The sequence below is a fragment of the Trachemys scripta genome, chromosome 3 (genome assembly GCF_013100865.1).
Source record: "Trachemys scripta elegans isolate TJP31775 chromosome 3, CAS_Tse_1.0, whole genome shotgun sequence".
In the NCBI taxonomy this organism is placed as follows: Eukaryota; Metazoa; Chordata; order Testudines; family Emydidae; genus Trachemys; species Trachemys scripta.
The window spans coordinates 122,699,162-122,716,079 of NC_048300.1; the positions used below are offsets into that span (position 1 = coordinate 122,699,162).

The 16,918-nt window shown below is 41.8% G+C and overlaps 1 protein-coding gene across 1 annotated transcript in view; it reads right to left on the bottom strand.

The window, feature by feature from the left end:
* LOC117875041 overlaps positions 1–12,241 on the bottom strand; it is a gene marked incomplete in the record, with an annotated part of 112,106 nt that extends 99,865 nt beyond the window's left edge. The window contains 7 exon segments of the mRNA XM_034765903.1: positions 1,447–1,641; positions 5,028–5,141; positions 7,019–7,129; positions 7,650–7,722; positions 8,793–8,953; positions 11,560–11,602; positions 12,063–12,241. Coding sequence (XP_034621794.1) covers positions 1,447–1,641; positions 5,028–5,141; positions 7,019–7,129; positions 7,650–7,722; positions 8,793–8,929 — 630 coding nt within the window.
* Positions 12,242–16,918: the final 4,677 nt, after the last annotated feature.

Genomic DNA, 16,918 nt, shown 5'->3' on the forward strand with positions numbered 1-16,918 from the left:
GTGGTAGTGGTGGTGGTTGGTTAATAAAGCCAAGCCCTAAGTAGAAATGAGTTTGGATTTTGTGTGTACACTAGATTGGGAGCTGCATTTGCTCACACATCCATACAACCTTAACCCTGCCCCTGTAGCAATGCCAGTCTATGTAAGGACTCACCTAAGAACACAGAAAATTTCAATGGCAGATCTGAGGAGTTGTTCTGCATTGCACTTAGTTTACCTAAACAACAAGGAGTCTGGTGGCTCCTTAAAGACTAACAGATGTATTTGGGCATAAGCTTTCGTGGGTAAAAACCTCACTTCTTCAGATGCAACTAAAGATGCATCTGAAGAAGTGAGGTTTTTACCCACGAAAGCTTATGCCCAAATACATCTGTTAGTCTTTAAGGAGCCACCAGACTCCTTGTTGTTTAGGTAAACTAAGTGCAATGCAGAACAACTCCTCAGATCTGCCATTGAAATTTTCTGTGTTCTTAGGTGATTCCTTACATAGACTGGCATTGCTACAGGGGCAGGATTAAGGTTGTATGGATGTGTGAGCAAATGCAGCTCCCAATCTAGTGTACACACAAAATCCAAACTCATTTCTACTTAGGGCTTGGCTTTATTAACCAACCACCACCACTACCACAAGGATATGCCTACACTTCTAACGCTACATCGGTGCCTCTGCATCAATGCAGCTGCGCTGCTGTAGCACTTCAGTGCAGACACTACCTACTTCAATGGGAGGGATTCTCCCTTCTGAGTAATTAATAAGCCTCCCTGAGAGGCAATAACTAGGTGGATGGAAGAATTCTTCTGCCAAGCTAACGCTGTCTGCGCTGCGGGTTAGGTTGATATATCCATGTCTCTCAAGGCTGTGGATTTTTCACAACCCTGAGAGACGTAGCTATACCAATGTAAAATCCTACCGAGACCAAACCTCTGATTATAAAGAAAGCCTGGAGAGAAGATTTCAGGTCTTCTCCTTCTAGACTGCTCTGCCCATACCCTTTATCTTCTTCAACCCAAGCAGCCTATTTACATTATACCCAGGGGACTCATTATCCTACTTACCTCAAAGAGCCAGAAGGATTTATCTATCTTTTTTGTAGCAGAATTATCCACTGTGTTAGCAGGCCTTTAGTTTGCCAGCATGTTACAGGGCACTTTGCTTGTGCAATTCAATACTTTCAAATCTCTAAATTTCTTTTAAAATTTAACCTTAACTCTGTATTTCCTGAGTTTCTCTTTTTTCCCCATCAGAGATTTTTACACTAGCTACAGCATTCTTGCAAGGATTTGTTCGCCTAAAACAAAAATCCCAGAGTTCTGAGATGTAGTCTCAATCCTTCGCTCCAGCAGAATCATGTTTTCCCTGGGAAATATTATTACATATATTAAATGCTAACATTTTGCAGTGCAGAGGTTGACAATTATGTGGCACCATCCACAATGCTCTCTTACCCTAAGGTAGCTGTGAATGGCCTTGAGAGAGTGTAGGTGACACACTAACCACTGCATGTAAATAACCAGGTCTTCCTGTGTCACTATAGTTACATAATTTTTCTTTCCTGTCAGGAAGTTCTGTCGTGCAGCCGACAGTCTCGCAGCCCTCTGAACAGCATCGTTGTACTCCTGCATAATGTGACCAATTTGTTTCTATGTAGAGAGAGAAAATACCATCATTTTCCTGTGTTTGTTTCATTATGCAATCTATTAATTAACTAGAAGAACTCTGCATTTTCACCATGTGAAAAATCCTACTTTGGGAGGAATTTTGAGGCTCTTGCTTCCTAGACTAAATGATATTTGCAGTCCAGGAGGAAAGGTCATCTCCAGTCTCAAACAGAGAATTTCTTACCAGTCAGCTCTGACAGTAAAGGAAGCTGCAATTAATATACCCACCTGTCTAAAATCTGAATGTATAAAAATACAGAATCATCCACAATCTTTTTTCCAATTAAATACGCTTCATTCTCCACATGGCAATGATTACTTGGATAAAAAGTGAGTAGCATTTGTGACATCAGATCACCAGTTTACATCATGCTTTTAGAATTAAATAACAAAACCTTTTCAAAAACAATTTTTTTGTATATTTTTTAGGGAATTTAATGCAAGTGAATATTCTAGATTGACATCCCTATTTGCTGATGCTCTCAGTGGAAACTAGAGCTCATCAGAAAGCGGAAAGTAATTTTTTCCTCATTTTTTATTAAGCAACAACATCCCAAGTTTTGCACAACCACTAATTAAAAATTAAGTTAAACACTGTTCCTTATTACAGTTTCCCTGATATACACTAGCCTAAAATACTCTCCAAGGCTGTTACAACACCAACCCCCACAATGGTTGCAGAGAATCACACTAGCACACAGTTCTTCTTGTGCTACAGTTGGGCCCTTAGCCAATCACAGAGGTTCAACACACGCCAGAGCAGCGGTCCTGGGGCCGGTTTTGTTCAACATCTTCATTAATGATCTGGATGATGGCATGAATTCACAGATGACACTAAGCTGGGGGGAGAGGTAGAAACGCTGGAGGGTAGGGATAAGGTCCAGAGTGACCTAGACAAATTAGAGGATTGGGCCAAAATAAATCTGATGAGGTTCAACAAGGACAAGTGCAGAGTCCTGCAAATTAGGAAGGAAGAATCCCGTGCACTGCTACAGACTGGGGACCAACTGGCTAAGCGGCAGTTCTGCAGAAAAGGACCTGGGGATTACAGTGGATGAGAAGCCGGATACGAGTCAACAGTGTGCCCTTGTTGCCAAGAAGGCCAACGGCATATTGGGCTGTATTAGTAGGAGCATTGCCAGCAGATCGAGGGAAGTGATTATTCCCCTCTATTCGGCACTGGTGAGGCCACACCTGGAGTAGTGTGTCCAGCTTTGGTCCCCCCACTACAGAAAGGATGTGGACACATTGGAGAGAGTCCAGCGGAGGGCAATGAACATGATTAGGGGGCTGGGACACATGACTTATGAGGAGAGGCTGAAAGAACTGGGGTTATTTAGTCTAAAGAAGAGAAGAGTGATGGGGGATTTTATAGCAGCCTTCAACTACCTGAAGGGGGGTTCCAAAGAGGATGGAGCTCGGCTGTTCTCAGTGGTGGCAGATGACAGAACAAGGAGCAATGGTCTCAAGTTGCAGTGGGGTAGGTCTAGGTTGAATATTAAGAAACACTATTTCACTGGAGGGTGGTGAAGCACTGGAATGGGTTACCTAGGGAGGTGGTGGAATCTGCATTAGAGGTTTTTAAGGCCCAGCTTGACAAAGCCCTGGCTGGGATGATTTAGTTGGGGTTGGTCCTGCTTTGAGCAGGGGGTTGGACTAGATGACCTCCTGAGGTCTCTTCCAACCCTAATCTTCTATGATTCTAAGTTTCTTCATGTGTGCTGCCAGTGTGCATCTACTCTGGTTCATGGTAGAAATGGAGGGTGGGTTCAATTTCCATGTCCATTCAGTCCTTGGCCCCTTTTAGGAGGCTACCAGTAAGTGCCAGTTGTGGTAATGGCATATGATCTGGACAACAGTCCACTAGAAAATGCACTGAAACCGCCAACTTGTGGCACAGAGATTACCAAGTAGATTGAGTGCTAGTGACTGCCTCTATAGCCTATTACCTCTTCTCTGAGTTTCCTGTCTTTAAAAGGTTGCTCAAATATTAAGTAGAAGGGTTGTTTTTTTTAAATTGATAAACCTGCCCTGCTGGAAGGTAGAAACAGCTTTATCATCTCTGACACTGCGCTTCCACACTGCTAGCATAACAAAACGCTGGAAAATAACCAACATCTGTCTATGTCTACATCCAACAGGATTCTTGCAGTGCCCACTTTATCTTTGCTGATATTTTCATTATATATTTTGATTTAGAGTTGGTAACCAATGCAGACATTTACAATACAGCTGAATAACATACTTACCAGAAAATGCAATCAACAAATTTACTATGCTCACAGTCACTAAAAATTTTATAGTTAATCAATAAGAATAGGTTGGCAAGAGGAGCATTTAAACTATTGTGCCCTAACATTTATTATTTAATAATGTCACATTTCAGCTTCCACCACTAATACAACTCACAATTTATTTTCAGTGAGAAGTGTTTCTCCTGAAAACTTAAGGAACCTGCGCAGAACAAAACAAGTGCTACATTCTTTGAAATACAATAAATGAGGACATGGAAAGCTGGAATGGGCAAGAGCCTTCCACTTTCCTGGACTGGACTCGACACTTCTTGAACTGCTTTTGCTTCATTTTTAAATGATAGTCTGGCAGGGAGATTCAGAAGGGGCCTATATTCTAAAACTTGTGGTTTTCAGTCACAAAAACAGATTTTACTGAATAAACCAATGTAATTCCACAGCTGCCAAGCTATGTGGTTTTAATGACTTACTAGCTTGCTGGGCTAAATGTGCGATTACAGTGTTAAGACCATTGCCATACTTGTTTCAAAGCTCTGGTATTTTTGAGTGTTACAGTGACAGGGCTCTTTAGGAGAATGTATAGTTGGACTCATAGCACTAAAAAACTCTGAATTACAAGTGGAGGGAAGAAAACTAAAGTAGTACCAGCAAAATGGTTTTGAAGTTTTCTAAACTATAGTCTGCTAACATATGGCATATGAAGAATACTTTGGGGATGGGGGGGATGATATAAAAGGTCTTTCTGATGCTCTCTTGAGATGACCTACATAATAAATAGTAATGATAACATTTGGCATCTAGGGGTTATCTTTGAAAATAAACCACAAATGTGTACTAAAAGGCCACACGTTTATGCCCCCAGTCATTTGTGTTCAATATTCCTTTCCCTCCACTCACGGTACATTCTTAGGGCAGCTGATGTGTTCTGCTCTGTTGCTGCAAACTACATAGCACATTTTAGGTGCTACCATATGAACACCTTTCATCTGAAGATCTCAGTGCTTTACCGATGATCCTTATCCTTTATGGCTTTGTCACTTAAGTGCAAGTCAGCCATCTCAACCACCATGAACATATCATGCACATGTGCAATATTTCTATTTTTTTATTTCCTACCTGATAGAGGGGATAAAGCTGTTCAATAACACTGCTGTGCCTACAAAATCTCTTCCATCTAAGCATGTGTAAGTATTTACTCTGGACCAGATGGGTAATTCTGTCTGTAAAAAACTTTAATGAAACCAAAAATAAACAAAGTGTCACACTTGAGCAAACGGTAACAGTTTAACATTATGGGGGAACTAAAGTAGTACTAAGAATAACATAAGCAGGGGAGAGGGGGAAATAGTCCCTTAGTATCCCTGTTCTGCCACCCATCCTCACACTGAGAGGTAACTTTCTCTACAAGTAGTCCTAGTAAAGAAAATGGTGCTATTCATTAGTAAGCAGGGGTGCAAGTAGGGTGGTGTCCTTCAGTACGCAGAACCAGCAAGAGATTTTTAGTGGGTACGGGATACCGGAAAGACTTGGGGCTAGCCCGCCCACCCCCACCCTGGGGTGGGGGCTGCACTCTGCTCCTTAAAGGAGCAGAACACACCTAAGGAGGACATTTATTCTTTATATGGCTTTAACAGCACAATACATATGCTAACAAACTTAAACAAAGGCTTTATTTAAGTTTGTTAGCATATGTATTGTACTGTTTCAGTGGTCAGGAGTCCTCAAGAGGGGAGGGGTGGGTGGGACGAATGGTGTTTCAACAGTGTTTTTGATTCTTTTTCTCTTCATTGGTCTGAATTATCCATGACATCCATACTGCATCACATCAAGCCCAAATCATTACAGGAATGCCTCTGCTTGCACCGACCAGAGGATGTTTGGATTCTGATGTCAGCCCAGTTCTGTAGCCTGATGGGAATCAGGTGTTGTCCCCACTGTACATAGAATTCTTCTTTGCAGCCAAACTAGTCTAACATGCATTTTGTTAACTGGAACTGGAGCAGCAAAACAAAGAAAACAAATGCCTCATTTTCCAGATTTGTGGGTGAGAGAACTGTAAGTGAAGATAATAATGCCGGACACTGACAGCCTTAAACCAGCCAGCTGCCTCAGGAATCTGCCAAGAACTTTGCTGAAAATATGTTCCTCATTTTAGCAACGGCGCTAAGTCTTATCACACATTTGCCCACCTTTATTCGAATGAAGGTCCTTCTGATCTGACAGCTCAGGCTTCGTCAGTTTCATCCAGAACAATTTACAAACTTGGAACCTAAACCTGTAAACCCTTAAACATTTGATCAAGCCCACTGAAGACAATAGGACTATTTGCAGGACTATGGACCTCTTTTGTGGGCCGGTAAGGGTAAGATTTTCAGGAGTCTATTCCTATAAAGGAAGTTGAATCCCTCATTGAAATGCAGTGTTTGGGTACAATACAATAAAACAGTTTAGGATACAGTTCTACTTAAAATCTGTCTTTTAATAAGTCATACATACTCTGAAATGACTCCTCCCCAACTCCCATATTCCATATAAACAGACTGAATACTACATATTTGGGGGGGAAAGTGAGTAGTTAAGCCTGTTGATCTTTGTATATATAAAGTGTCACGGGGACGGGGAGAACATGGGGGTCCTGCACTGGAGAGGAGTCACATGGAGGGTCACGTGGAGAGGTCACGTGCCCTCCCGCCTTGTGTCCCTCCCATGAGTGCAGTACCAGCAAGAAATGATTTCTACTTGCACCACTGTTAGTAAGGTACTAATCAGCATGAGGAAGGCAGCAGAATCCACCCCACTAGGATTAGCAACTTAAAAAAAAAAAAAAAGAACAAAGACTACAGAAACAGATGGGGGCACACAGTAGTACAGGAATATTGTTCCAGCCCATCCCAGCTGACTTTGATCCCTTTTTAGATACCAAACCAAGTAGTACAAGAGGTTCCTTATTATCCAAGGAAATGCTTTAAGCACATCCATTTTCAAGATAGCCTTCAGAACAGAGTTTTGTTTAATCCTTGCTTTAAGTCATAACTCAGTCACCATCATGCTAGGACATACATGTTGAAACACTGTCCGAGTCTTTGAGTAGCAAATAGAAAAGTTACCTGGTGCAGTAACAGAGGTAAGCTTTCTGCTGTATACTCTCTTCTCAGACAGCTCTCTAGCTCCCTCTGCATGACAGCAGCCTGAACAACAAGAGGTTTTGCCTCTGCTACCTACAAGCACAGGTAATTAGACATCAAGCAAACTTTGTGGGCAAATACAGACACTCAGGAAAAATGCTATGCCGCATTCATGTTTTGTAATAGGCAAAACTACCCCCTCTCCCCCCCCCCCCCCCCCACGAGTCTCAGCAGAAGGCTAATTTTTCACAATCTGGGATACAAAATGATTGATTTTAAATAAAGAAAACCGATTGTTATGGGCTTGATCCTGTAGCCTTTGAAGCCAGTGGGAATGATCATATGGGCAACGGCTACAGAATTGGGCTCAAAATTATCAGTATCACAAGAACAGCTGTTGTAGAGAAAATAAAGGGTTGTGTTGTTTCACTACTATACAAACAATTATATTAGTACTCTTCCCACCCTACCCCCCGCGCCTTATTATCAAAAATGGAGACAGTTACAGTTTTGCTCATTTAAAAAAAAAATCTTTATCTGAAGTTATATTCTAAATAGTAATTGAGAACTATTTAAAGGTGACTTTTTTCATGCTAGTATATTCTTCAGTTACCTGTAAAACTTTCTTCAGTATCACCTCCCTTTCTTTTCTGAAATACGAAGCGTCCTTTGGTATCGGAACAGAGCTATAGAAAAATTATCCAAAAGAATATTACAGACAGTTAGAAAACAATGCAGTGTCTGTTAATTAATATATTCCTTTGTCATAATTTGACAGGCCCAGTACAATTCAAGTGGTATAAATCAATGGTAAATATTATCCATAGTAAATATCCCTTTTTTAAGGCAGAAAAGTTTTAAAAATTATATATAGAGAGAAAGATAGAGAAAGAGAGACAGTGTGTACACCTGGGCAGGGCTTGCAAGCCCTACTCAATTAAAATCCTCACTGAAATAAACAAAGGCTTTGCCTGAGTGAGGTCTGCAAGACAGGACCCCATATTTATTGACACCGAAGACCAAGGCTGTAAAAAGGATAAGAGCCAAATCTCTCTCTCTCTCTCACACACACACAATGTAGATGTATTTTAAAAATATTTACACACTAAAACTATTGTAAATATTAAATATTTATACTACTAAATAAAAATGAATGTGTATGTTTTAAATACCAACCAAGTGGTATGAGCTGCAGAATCACGTCCAAAAGCAATGTACAGGAAACCATATTAGAACACTCAAAGACCCCCTCTTCAATGAAAGAAGTGACAGAGGATTAATTAAGGCTGCAGGGAGATTTTAAATTTTGTTTTGGGATTTAAAACGTAGAACAGCACTGAATTTCCAAAAATCATTTAGAATTTTATATTAGCTTTCCCATACTATACAGTGAGTCAATAGAGGAGCCAGGATTGAAAGAGTCAAGGTTCCTGGTTCCCAGGTCTGTGTCCAAGCCTCTAGATCAGTGGTCTCCAAACTTTTTTGATCGCGCACTCCTATCAGTAACAATTTTTTGAGCATGCACCCCCTGCTGTGCCGAAGCAAAAAAAACGCTCCTCCTGCCACGCACCCCCAAGGATCTTCTTGCGCACCCCCTGGAGTGCACGCACCCCACTTTGGAGACCACTGCTCTAGATCACTAAGCATGTAGGATTTCTAACAAGAGGAAACAAAAGTGCATGAAATAGACACTTATAAAATACATAATTGACATAATCAGTCCTCTTTTCCTCATTCACCAAGAGGTTTTCTTTACCTGTAAGCTCTATCTGGTGTTCCCTGCAGTACCCCATTGTCTTCTATTTCTGTCTTCAGCTCTGCCAGTTGAACAGCTAGTTCTTTTTCCAACTGCTGGACTCTCTCAGTGGAAGAGATCTTGTAAAATTCATCCATATTGTAAACCTCAGTGCTTTAAGTCTACAACCAAAGTATAGTATAGGACAAGCCTAGAGATAGTGTTTTTTCCCCTCAAGAGCACAGTACATTATCTACATGCACAGAGATTTTCGTATAGTTCCAAAGAAAAAGGGTGGTTGTTTTTTTTTTTTTTTTAAAAAGAGAGAGAAATCGCAGGTAGTATGTGCTGCATATGAGATGACCATCAGGACATATATTATAATGAACACTGTGAATTTTCTTTTGGTGTGGGAAACACCAGATCCACTAGAAGTTCTAAAGAACTAATTTCTATTCCTGACTCTGGAATTACACTCTTTGCATTCTTGCATTTTGGGATTTATTGAGCAAGGTTCATGGAGTTTAATCACATCATTGCTGGGTGACCTTGGGCAAGACACTTCCCCCTCTCTGGGCCTCAGTTTCCCCATCTGTAAAATGGAGGGATACTGATACTGGCCTCTTTTGTAAAATGCTTTGAAAGGAAAAGCTCTTTATAAGAGCTAGGTATTAGCATCACCATCATTAAGGGCTGAGGTGAGGCTTGGTGTTTTTGCTAAACAATCAAAATTGATAATGCAAAGTCACTTGATGTGACCCTGTCCCTCCAAAATCAATCTCTGCTCTCCAGCTGTACTATAAGGGTTCAGGCAAAAACTCTTCAACTCTGATAACAAGTACACAAATTAGTAAGAAGTAACAATAACCAGCATCTCATTCACCCTGTATAAGATTATTATGGAACCAATTTTAATTTCCTGAAAACAGATCATTAATTTGTTACATTGCTACTGAACAGTAACATTAAAAAAATAAAATAAAAGCAACCAAAAGTCCACCAATCTGGACTTTAAGTATTATTTGTATTGTGATAGGGCCCTGGCCTGTAGGTGCTATTATGCTAGTCACGGTACAAATATATAACAAAAAGAAGGTCCATGCCCAAAAGAGCTAACAACCTAAGGCCCCAATCCTGCAAACATTTACTCACATGAAGTCAATGATACTATTCACTGGAGTAAAGTTAAGTACATGCACAAGTGTTTTCAGAACTGGGGCCCAAAGTTAAGACAAAATATAACAAACTGATGTGACAAATAGACAAGGAACACAAGGGAACAAGTCAGACAGTTATGAATAGTGCCTAACCACTATCAAGTGTTTCTGATGTATCACACCATGGGGGAGTTTTAAGGGACAGATCCAAAGTTCACTGAAGTCACTGGGAAGACTCCCACTGATTTCATTGGGCTTTGGATCAGGCCCTACAGGAGGACAATGTAGTCTCCTTGTGGGTTTCCCAGATGTAGGTGAACCGACGAAAATAGTATTTTAAATCAAAAATAAGAGCACATGCTCCCATATCTCTAGTTTCTTATTTTGCTGCCATAAAGTTATCACAATTCTGTATGATACTTTTATGTTGCGAAGCAAATGTCTCTCAGTAAATCTTCCAGTCCACACAAACATCTGTAGTAAGTTACCAGTATATTAGTATGTATCCAAGTCTTGATGAGATTCTGCCTTGATATTTTTCTAAAAGTATTTTTGCCAGAACACAGTGGATTTATTGAAATGTCTAATGGCCAACCCCTAGTTATGCTGGGAAAAAGATTGTAACATATGTTTTCAAACTGAATTCCTTTTATACAGAGACAAAATCTTTCCAGCAGGTTTAAGTAACAGAGTATTACTGTTGAAGGTGTGCTAGCATATTTGATTAACACCAGAAACATGAACAGTTGTTGGATACAATTTACTTTTCTAGGTATCCAGTTATATTGTTTGACCTGTATCCTTTGTCCTACTTTGCGTATGTCCAATTGTAAACTATGACCCTAGATTAGAGCACTAATCAATTCTCTTGTCATTGATAATTTTGTGCAAGACTAATTTGTATAACACAGTGTAAGGGGGTCAGGCTGATTGCTCTCCTTTGGGATGGGTCATTGTAACATTTGTCTGCTGCTTCTGTAATAATATTCAAAATGTGAATGAACATAAAAAGTTAAAATAGTTTCAAATGCAAAAGGACATTGAATGTTTTCTTTCTTCTATGTATGATTCAAAAGGACCTGTAAGAGATTCCAGACCAAGCCCTCACTAAGCCAAACTTACTGCTTGAGTAAAACAGTCTGTTTGAAAGCTCTCCTACATATTAGTCATTTACAGAATTCCAGACTGGGATTCTCGAAGGAGCCTAGGGAATTAGGCATCTAAATCCCATTGAAATTGAACTCCAAACTGTTATAATAGGCCCTGATCCTGAAAACATTTAGGCACGTGATTAACTTTACTACTACGAGTAGTTCCACTGATATCCATGGAACGACTCACGCTAGTAAATTTAAGCACATACCTACATGTTTGCAGGAGCAGGGCCTTGGGCTCGTTTAAAAATCCCATCATAAGTAGTTAACAGCTGCTTCCCATTGTAAATTTTCTAAATAAAAAATAACTTGGCTGGTCTCCCCACTCTAGGCAATACTGAGATACTATTCCAAAACAAACTCTTGCAGTTACTGCTATAAGAATGCATTTTTCATTTCTAGAATTTTTCCTCTAGCTAAGGAAACTTTGAGGTTTACATTTTATTATCTGTAGAAATAATTTAATCTATACTTTACCTCTTTTTTAATGCATGTTACAGTACATCAGTTCTGTTTTACTCTGAGAAAGGAAACACATGTTGAAAAATTTAAACAGTTCCTGAGAACAAATAATAGTAAGACATTGATGTTAAAAAATGGGTTGAACTGTTTGGCGCTGAAATATAAAATATGCATAAAAGTTTGATTATATACATTTTTAAAAACTGCTTTATGATCAACTCACCTCTTTTCTCCAAAATCTCATCTAGACTTGAAACTGAACACTTTTGACATAAAATTAAGTAAAGATCTCAAGTAACTACCGATCTGTCATGAACCATTTGTATTTGGTTTCCTTTTCCATCTCCTCCCAATCCACAGAGACAGGCAATCTGAGGGGTGTGTAGTAAACTATTTATGTAGAGTACATATTTTATTACACATTTACTATGGCCATTCAAACGTTGTCCCGTCCTCCATTCTGTAAACAGAACTACAGCACCAAAATCTCCATTGCCAGCTTCAGAGCCATACAATACCTGTCTAACTCCCCGAGGTTGCTGTCAGCCACTGCTACTAATCAGCCCTTGCAGTGAGGGAAGCGTTCCGATCCTATCACTGCGGTAGTAGCACCCAGCAGTCTGTCCCCCAGCTTTCTAAAGTTAACAACAGAATCGAAATCAGGGCGCAGAGGAAGAAGCGGATACACTCGCCACTTTCCCAGCGCGTGGACAGGCCTAGCTGTAACCATAGCAACCGCAGTACACTGAACGTTCTAAGGGGCGGGGAAGCCCAGGGAAAGGATCTTCCTGGGCTTCCAGACAGGAGCTGCGATTGCCTTTGATCGTCTCTGGCTCCGAAGGTGCGGGGACTCCCTGGCGGTGGCGCCTGGTGCTGTCATTGTGCAAATATGTTCACCTGGTACTTACACACAGGGGGTAAAACTCCCGTTGTTTCTTGTCTAGATTTAATAGCAGTGGGTCTATGGTTTATTGCTTAGGTGTAGGATCCCCTGCCCTCTTGCAAGAGGCGAGTGCAACCCTTTGGGCTACCTGGGATATGATATGGCCCTTAAGTGTTAAAAACTTTTTTGAAAATAGGCTGCAGGGTCTGGACTAGGTAGCAGGGCTCTCACGGTAGCAATGATGGCTCTGCTAGCGACCCTCTGTGTGGTAACCTTAGGAAAACTAAGGTACAAGAAGTAACCTATCTCCAGAGATATTTGTCTACTTCACAGGGATAGCAGGGATGGCTAAAGATCACAAGATAAGAGGGGCTCCTACAGTACAAAATATATGCAGTCTTCCTTCATCACTGAGAGGTCACTGAGCACAACCCATTAGTCCAAAAATGCTTATTAACTTTATTCCACAACAGTGTAGTGCTGTCAACTTTTGATTAAAGACCCACTTCTGACAACAGCAACTGCAAATCCCTAGAAACAGAGCTTGGCTCTACTTTTTGCAAGGCCCTATCTGCAAAAAGATTTGTGGGGACCACCCAGCTCTTTTCATACCGGAGATCAGTAGCGGAACTTCACTGAACTGCCACAACATTGTTTTATTTCTGGTGTATGTACACTTTTTAAAATACCCTTAATTAACTTGAGTTGCAGAACCCCACTAGAATTTTGAGTTGTAATTGGACAAACCCTTCCCTTTGCTACACTCTAGATAGCATCAGTGCTCATAGCCAGCAGGTTGGGTGTAGACAGTAATTCCCAGAAAAAAAAAAAATCTCTGTACACTCTACCCAGCCGGGAGTAGAAAAGGAAGCCATCTTTACAGCAGCTTCTACTACTTTCCTACCATGAAGCTGCTGAAGCTTCCAGCAGGTGTAGCTAATATGCCTTTGGGTACATCTTCACTACCCACCGTATCATCGGGTAGCAATCGATTTATCCGGGATCGCTATATCGCGTCTCGTTAAGATGCGATGTATCAATCCCCGAACACGCTAACCGTCGACTCCGGAACTCCACCAGAGCGAGCAGTGGTAGCGCAGTCAACGGGGGAGCCACGGCCGTCAATCCTGCGCCGTGTGGACTCCAGGTAATTCGATCTAAGATACTTCGACTTCAGCTATGCTATTCACGTAGCTGAAGTTGCGTATCTTAGATCGATTCCCCCCCTCCCCCCAGTGTAGACCAGCCCTTAGTGTGACAGTGAAAAGCAATAACTCCTAGTTAATCTCATGGTGGTGGTTTTTTTGTTTGGTGATTGTGTTGTTGTTAGCTTGTTCTTAATAGCAGGTTTATTTATGCTGTTACAAAGACACTATTTCCTTGGAAGCTTCTCAAGTTGAGAATTAAGGGTCTATCTTTACCAGTTCCTTCCTTCAGCTACTTCTGTTTTTGTGGCACCTTAGAGACTAATACATTTATTTGGGCATAAGCTTTCATGGGCTAAAACCCTTGTAACACTAAACCACTGATTTATCCTCTTCAAAATGTTAGAATAGAGCTATATTTTCTTAGCATTACCATCTCTCCCTATGTACTCCTTGGAGGGAAAACAGTGGTGCAGAGACAGATAGCACTAAATCAGGGATTTATTGCATCAAGGGATTATAATATCAAATTTGAATAATTAGTTTGTTCATTCTGCCATATTTACATGAGAGGAAAGAAGTAGTAACCCTGGAGTACACATGGGGACCTAGGCATTGCAGCACACAGTATTATTAAGTCACAGGAACAACATTGTGATCCACCACGTTGAATTAGGCACCCAAGATCCTTTATATAGAGAATGGGGAGAGATAGGCACGTAAAATGCAATTGACCGAGCCAAGCAACTAGGGAGGCAGTCACCTAAGCCAGCCAATGGGACCAAAAGAGTGTATCATAAGCCTTATCCCTTCCTCAGAGATAAATGCCTAAGACCAGGCAGTAGGGAAGCGCCCATCTCTGCTTGTGATCCATGAACAGAAAGGAGTTGCGTGGAGTCAGGCATCTTAAGCACTTCTTGCAGGAATGAATTAAGAACCTGCCTCTCTCCACAATCTCTCCTGTTGAAGCTGTTCCACTAGGGGATAAATAATGAAAGATTAAGAAAGAATCATTCCAGTAGGGGGACCAGACCCAAGGTCTCCTACTTCTTAGGTAGATGCCCTAACAACTGTGCCACAGCAGCATGCTCACCTGTTCTAGCCCAATAACTGGTCCTATGCACACAAAGTATAAAAGAATCATTGGGCCAGAGTGCAGACAGTCTGTGGCCCATCAGCTAGAGCATCCACTGGGTGGGTAGGAGACCCCTGTTCAAATCTATCTAGAAAACAGGAAAAACACTGTGTTCCACCAAACAGTGGGGAGTTGCTTAGGTCAGCCAGGGGAGGCAGCATGGCGACTCCCAACCCCCACAGACAGGTGCTCATGCCAATCTATAGCTCCACTGAAACACTAACAAGCGCCTCGCGTTGACAGCACAAGACCCAAAAGAATTTTCTGAGATGTACATTATCTTAAATGTGTTGGAAGGATATACTCATGAGACACCCCTGGACCTCTCAAAACCTACCACTTAACTTGCCCATTACACTTCCCACTGGATAGCATGCACAAAGCTCAGCTGCCACCAGGTTTCTGCACAAACAGGATGTAAGTACCCTGTATGGTGAGTTTAAAATTCCCCCTTCTATAATAATGGAGGGACATGTGATATCTCACACTCAGGGAGATGGGCAGAGTAGACAAGGGGATGGGAAGAGGGGAAGCCAAGATGAGTTGTCACATACTAATGCCAGTGGTCTCGCAGGTACTGTGACTACTCCTAGGAAGTAGTCCTTGGGAAGGTGGCAGTCCCATGGAACTCTACCTGTTTTCCTTCCGGTTGGCTCAGTAAATCGATGTATTTGTGAACAACTGATTATGGCCTCCAGGAACTGGTCTAGGACCCTGGAGGCCGTAGACTTGCTGATGCCAGTAGTCTGTGCAGCAATCTGCTGAAAAGATCCTGATGCCTGTATCCCCAGGGTGGTGCTGACCCAGTGGCGACAGATAGTGGCTGACTCCTGTGTACAGTTGTGTCGAAGTTCTCATGAAGAGCGTCACAAAAGGTGTTGGAGAGCGTCTGGGCCCAGCGCATAGTACTGGATGCAGGTCCATTGAGAGAGCCCCATGAAACTGTGGTGGGATTGGCACGTTCACTGGGATGGCTGCGGTGGATAGCCTCGGCCTAGGGCTCAGCCTTGGCCTGAGACTGATGCTTTGGTTGGACTGCCTCTGCCCCTGTTCTTCCTCCTCTTGCTGCCATAACTGGTGCTGCAACATGGAAGTACTGTTGTTTATCATGCTGGACCTTGCTCCCTGGCCTCCCACTTCCCTGCCTAGTAGCAGCTCAGCTGCCCCCTACATCTCCATTCTTGCTCCGTAGCCTTTTCCCAGCCCTCTCCCCCCTTCCTTGCCTTGGTTATCTGTGGTTCCCTTTCCCTACCCTAATTGGTCTCTAATTTGTGACCCACTAGAGGACCCATTAGCTACCCTCTGATGTGTTAACCCAATGCCCTGTCCACCTACACCTTGCACTACCTAACTGCTGTCTCACTAACAGATCTTGCTTCTTTTCCACCCCCCCACCATTTTGTCATGCTCAAAATCTTGCTCATGCTCATGTTCTGCCCCCTGGGCTGCATGGACTAATAAAAGCCAGGTACTAGCTGGTCTCTGAGCACACCTACTGGATCAGGCCCAAAATGAGAGAAAGGTATTCTTTTTGCCTACCTTCCCCTGATTCACAAATCACAGTTGGGGTTAGGCAAGCATAGGCACCCAGCTGCTTAATACAGTACATGCTCCAGGGGCTAAAATTTAGGTTCCTAGGAACTTTTACACTGGAAATGTAGGCACTGAGTGAGTTTAGGCACCCACCAACAAGCAGCAGCTGAGTGGGAGTTTCGTTAATCACAGTGGTGTTATGTATGGAAAATTAGGCAATTAAGTTGCTTTACAGATCACACCCCAAGTACTAAATATTAGAAGTAGAGTGTAGCTCTGTTGTACTAACAGCAGCAGCAAGCAGCTGAAAGTCTGAAAACACCATAGCTGTAGTGGATTGGGTCATTTTTTTCATATTTGAGTACAGGCATGGGGTTCTAGACCCAGTACACACAATGGCTTCAGCCATTGTTCTACGTTTCCACTACACTGGCTCATTACATGATTTAGACAGGCTCTGTTGACAAAGAGTTCTAGGCTAGGCATCTACTTAGGTTTTTAAGGATTGGTCCCTTCCACATATCCAGCCAAAATGAGTTTATCAATATTCATATTAAAAACATGGCTGTTACAGCAGTATAAATTGTGCCTTATTAGCATTAAAGAGTCAGATGTGGGGAATTTTTTTTTCTTTAATAAAAAGAACCCACACCATATTTGAACCAATATGGCCCATTT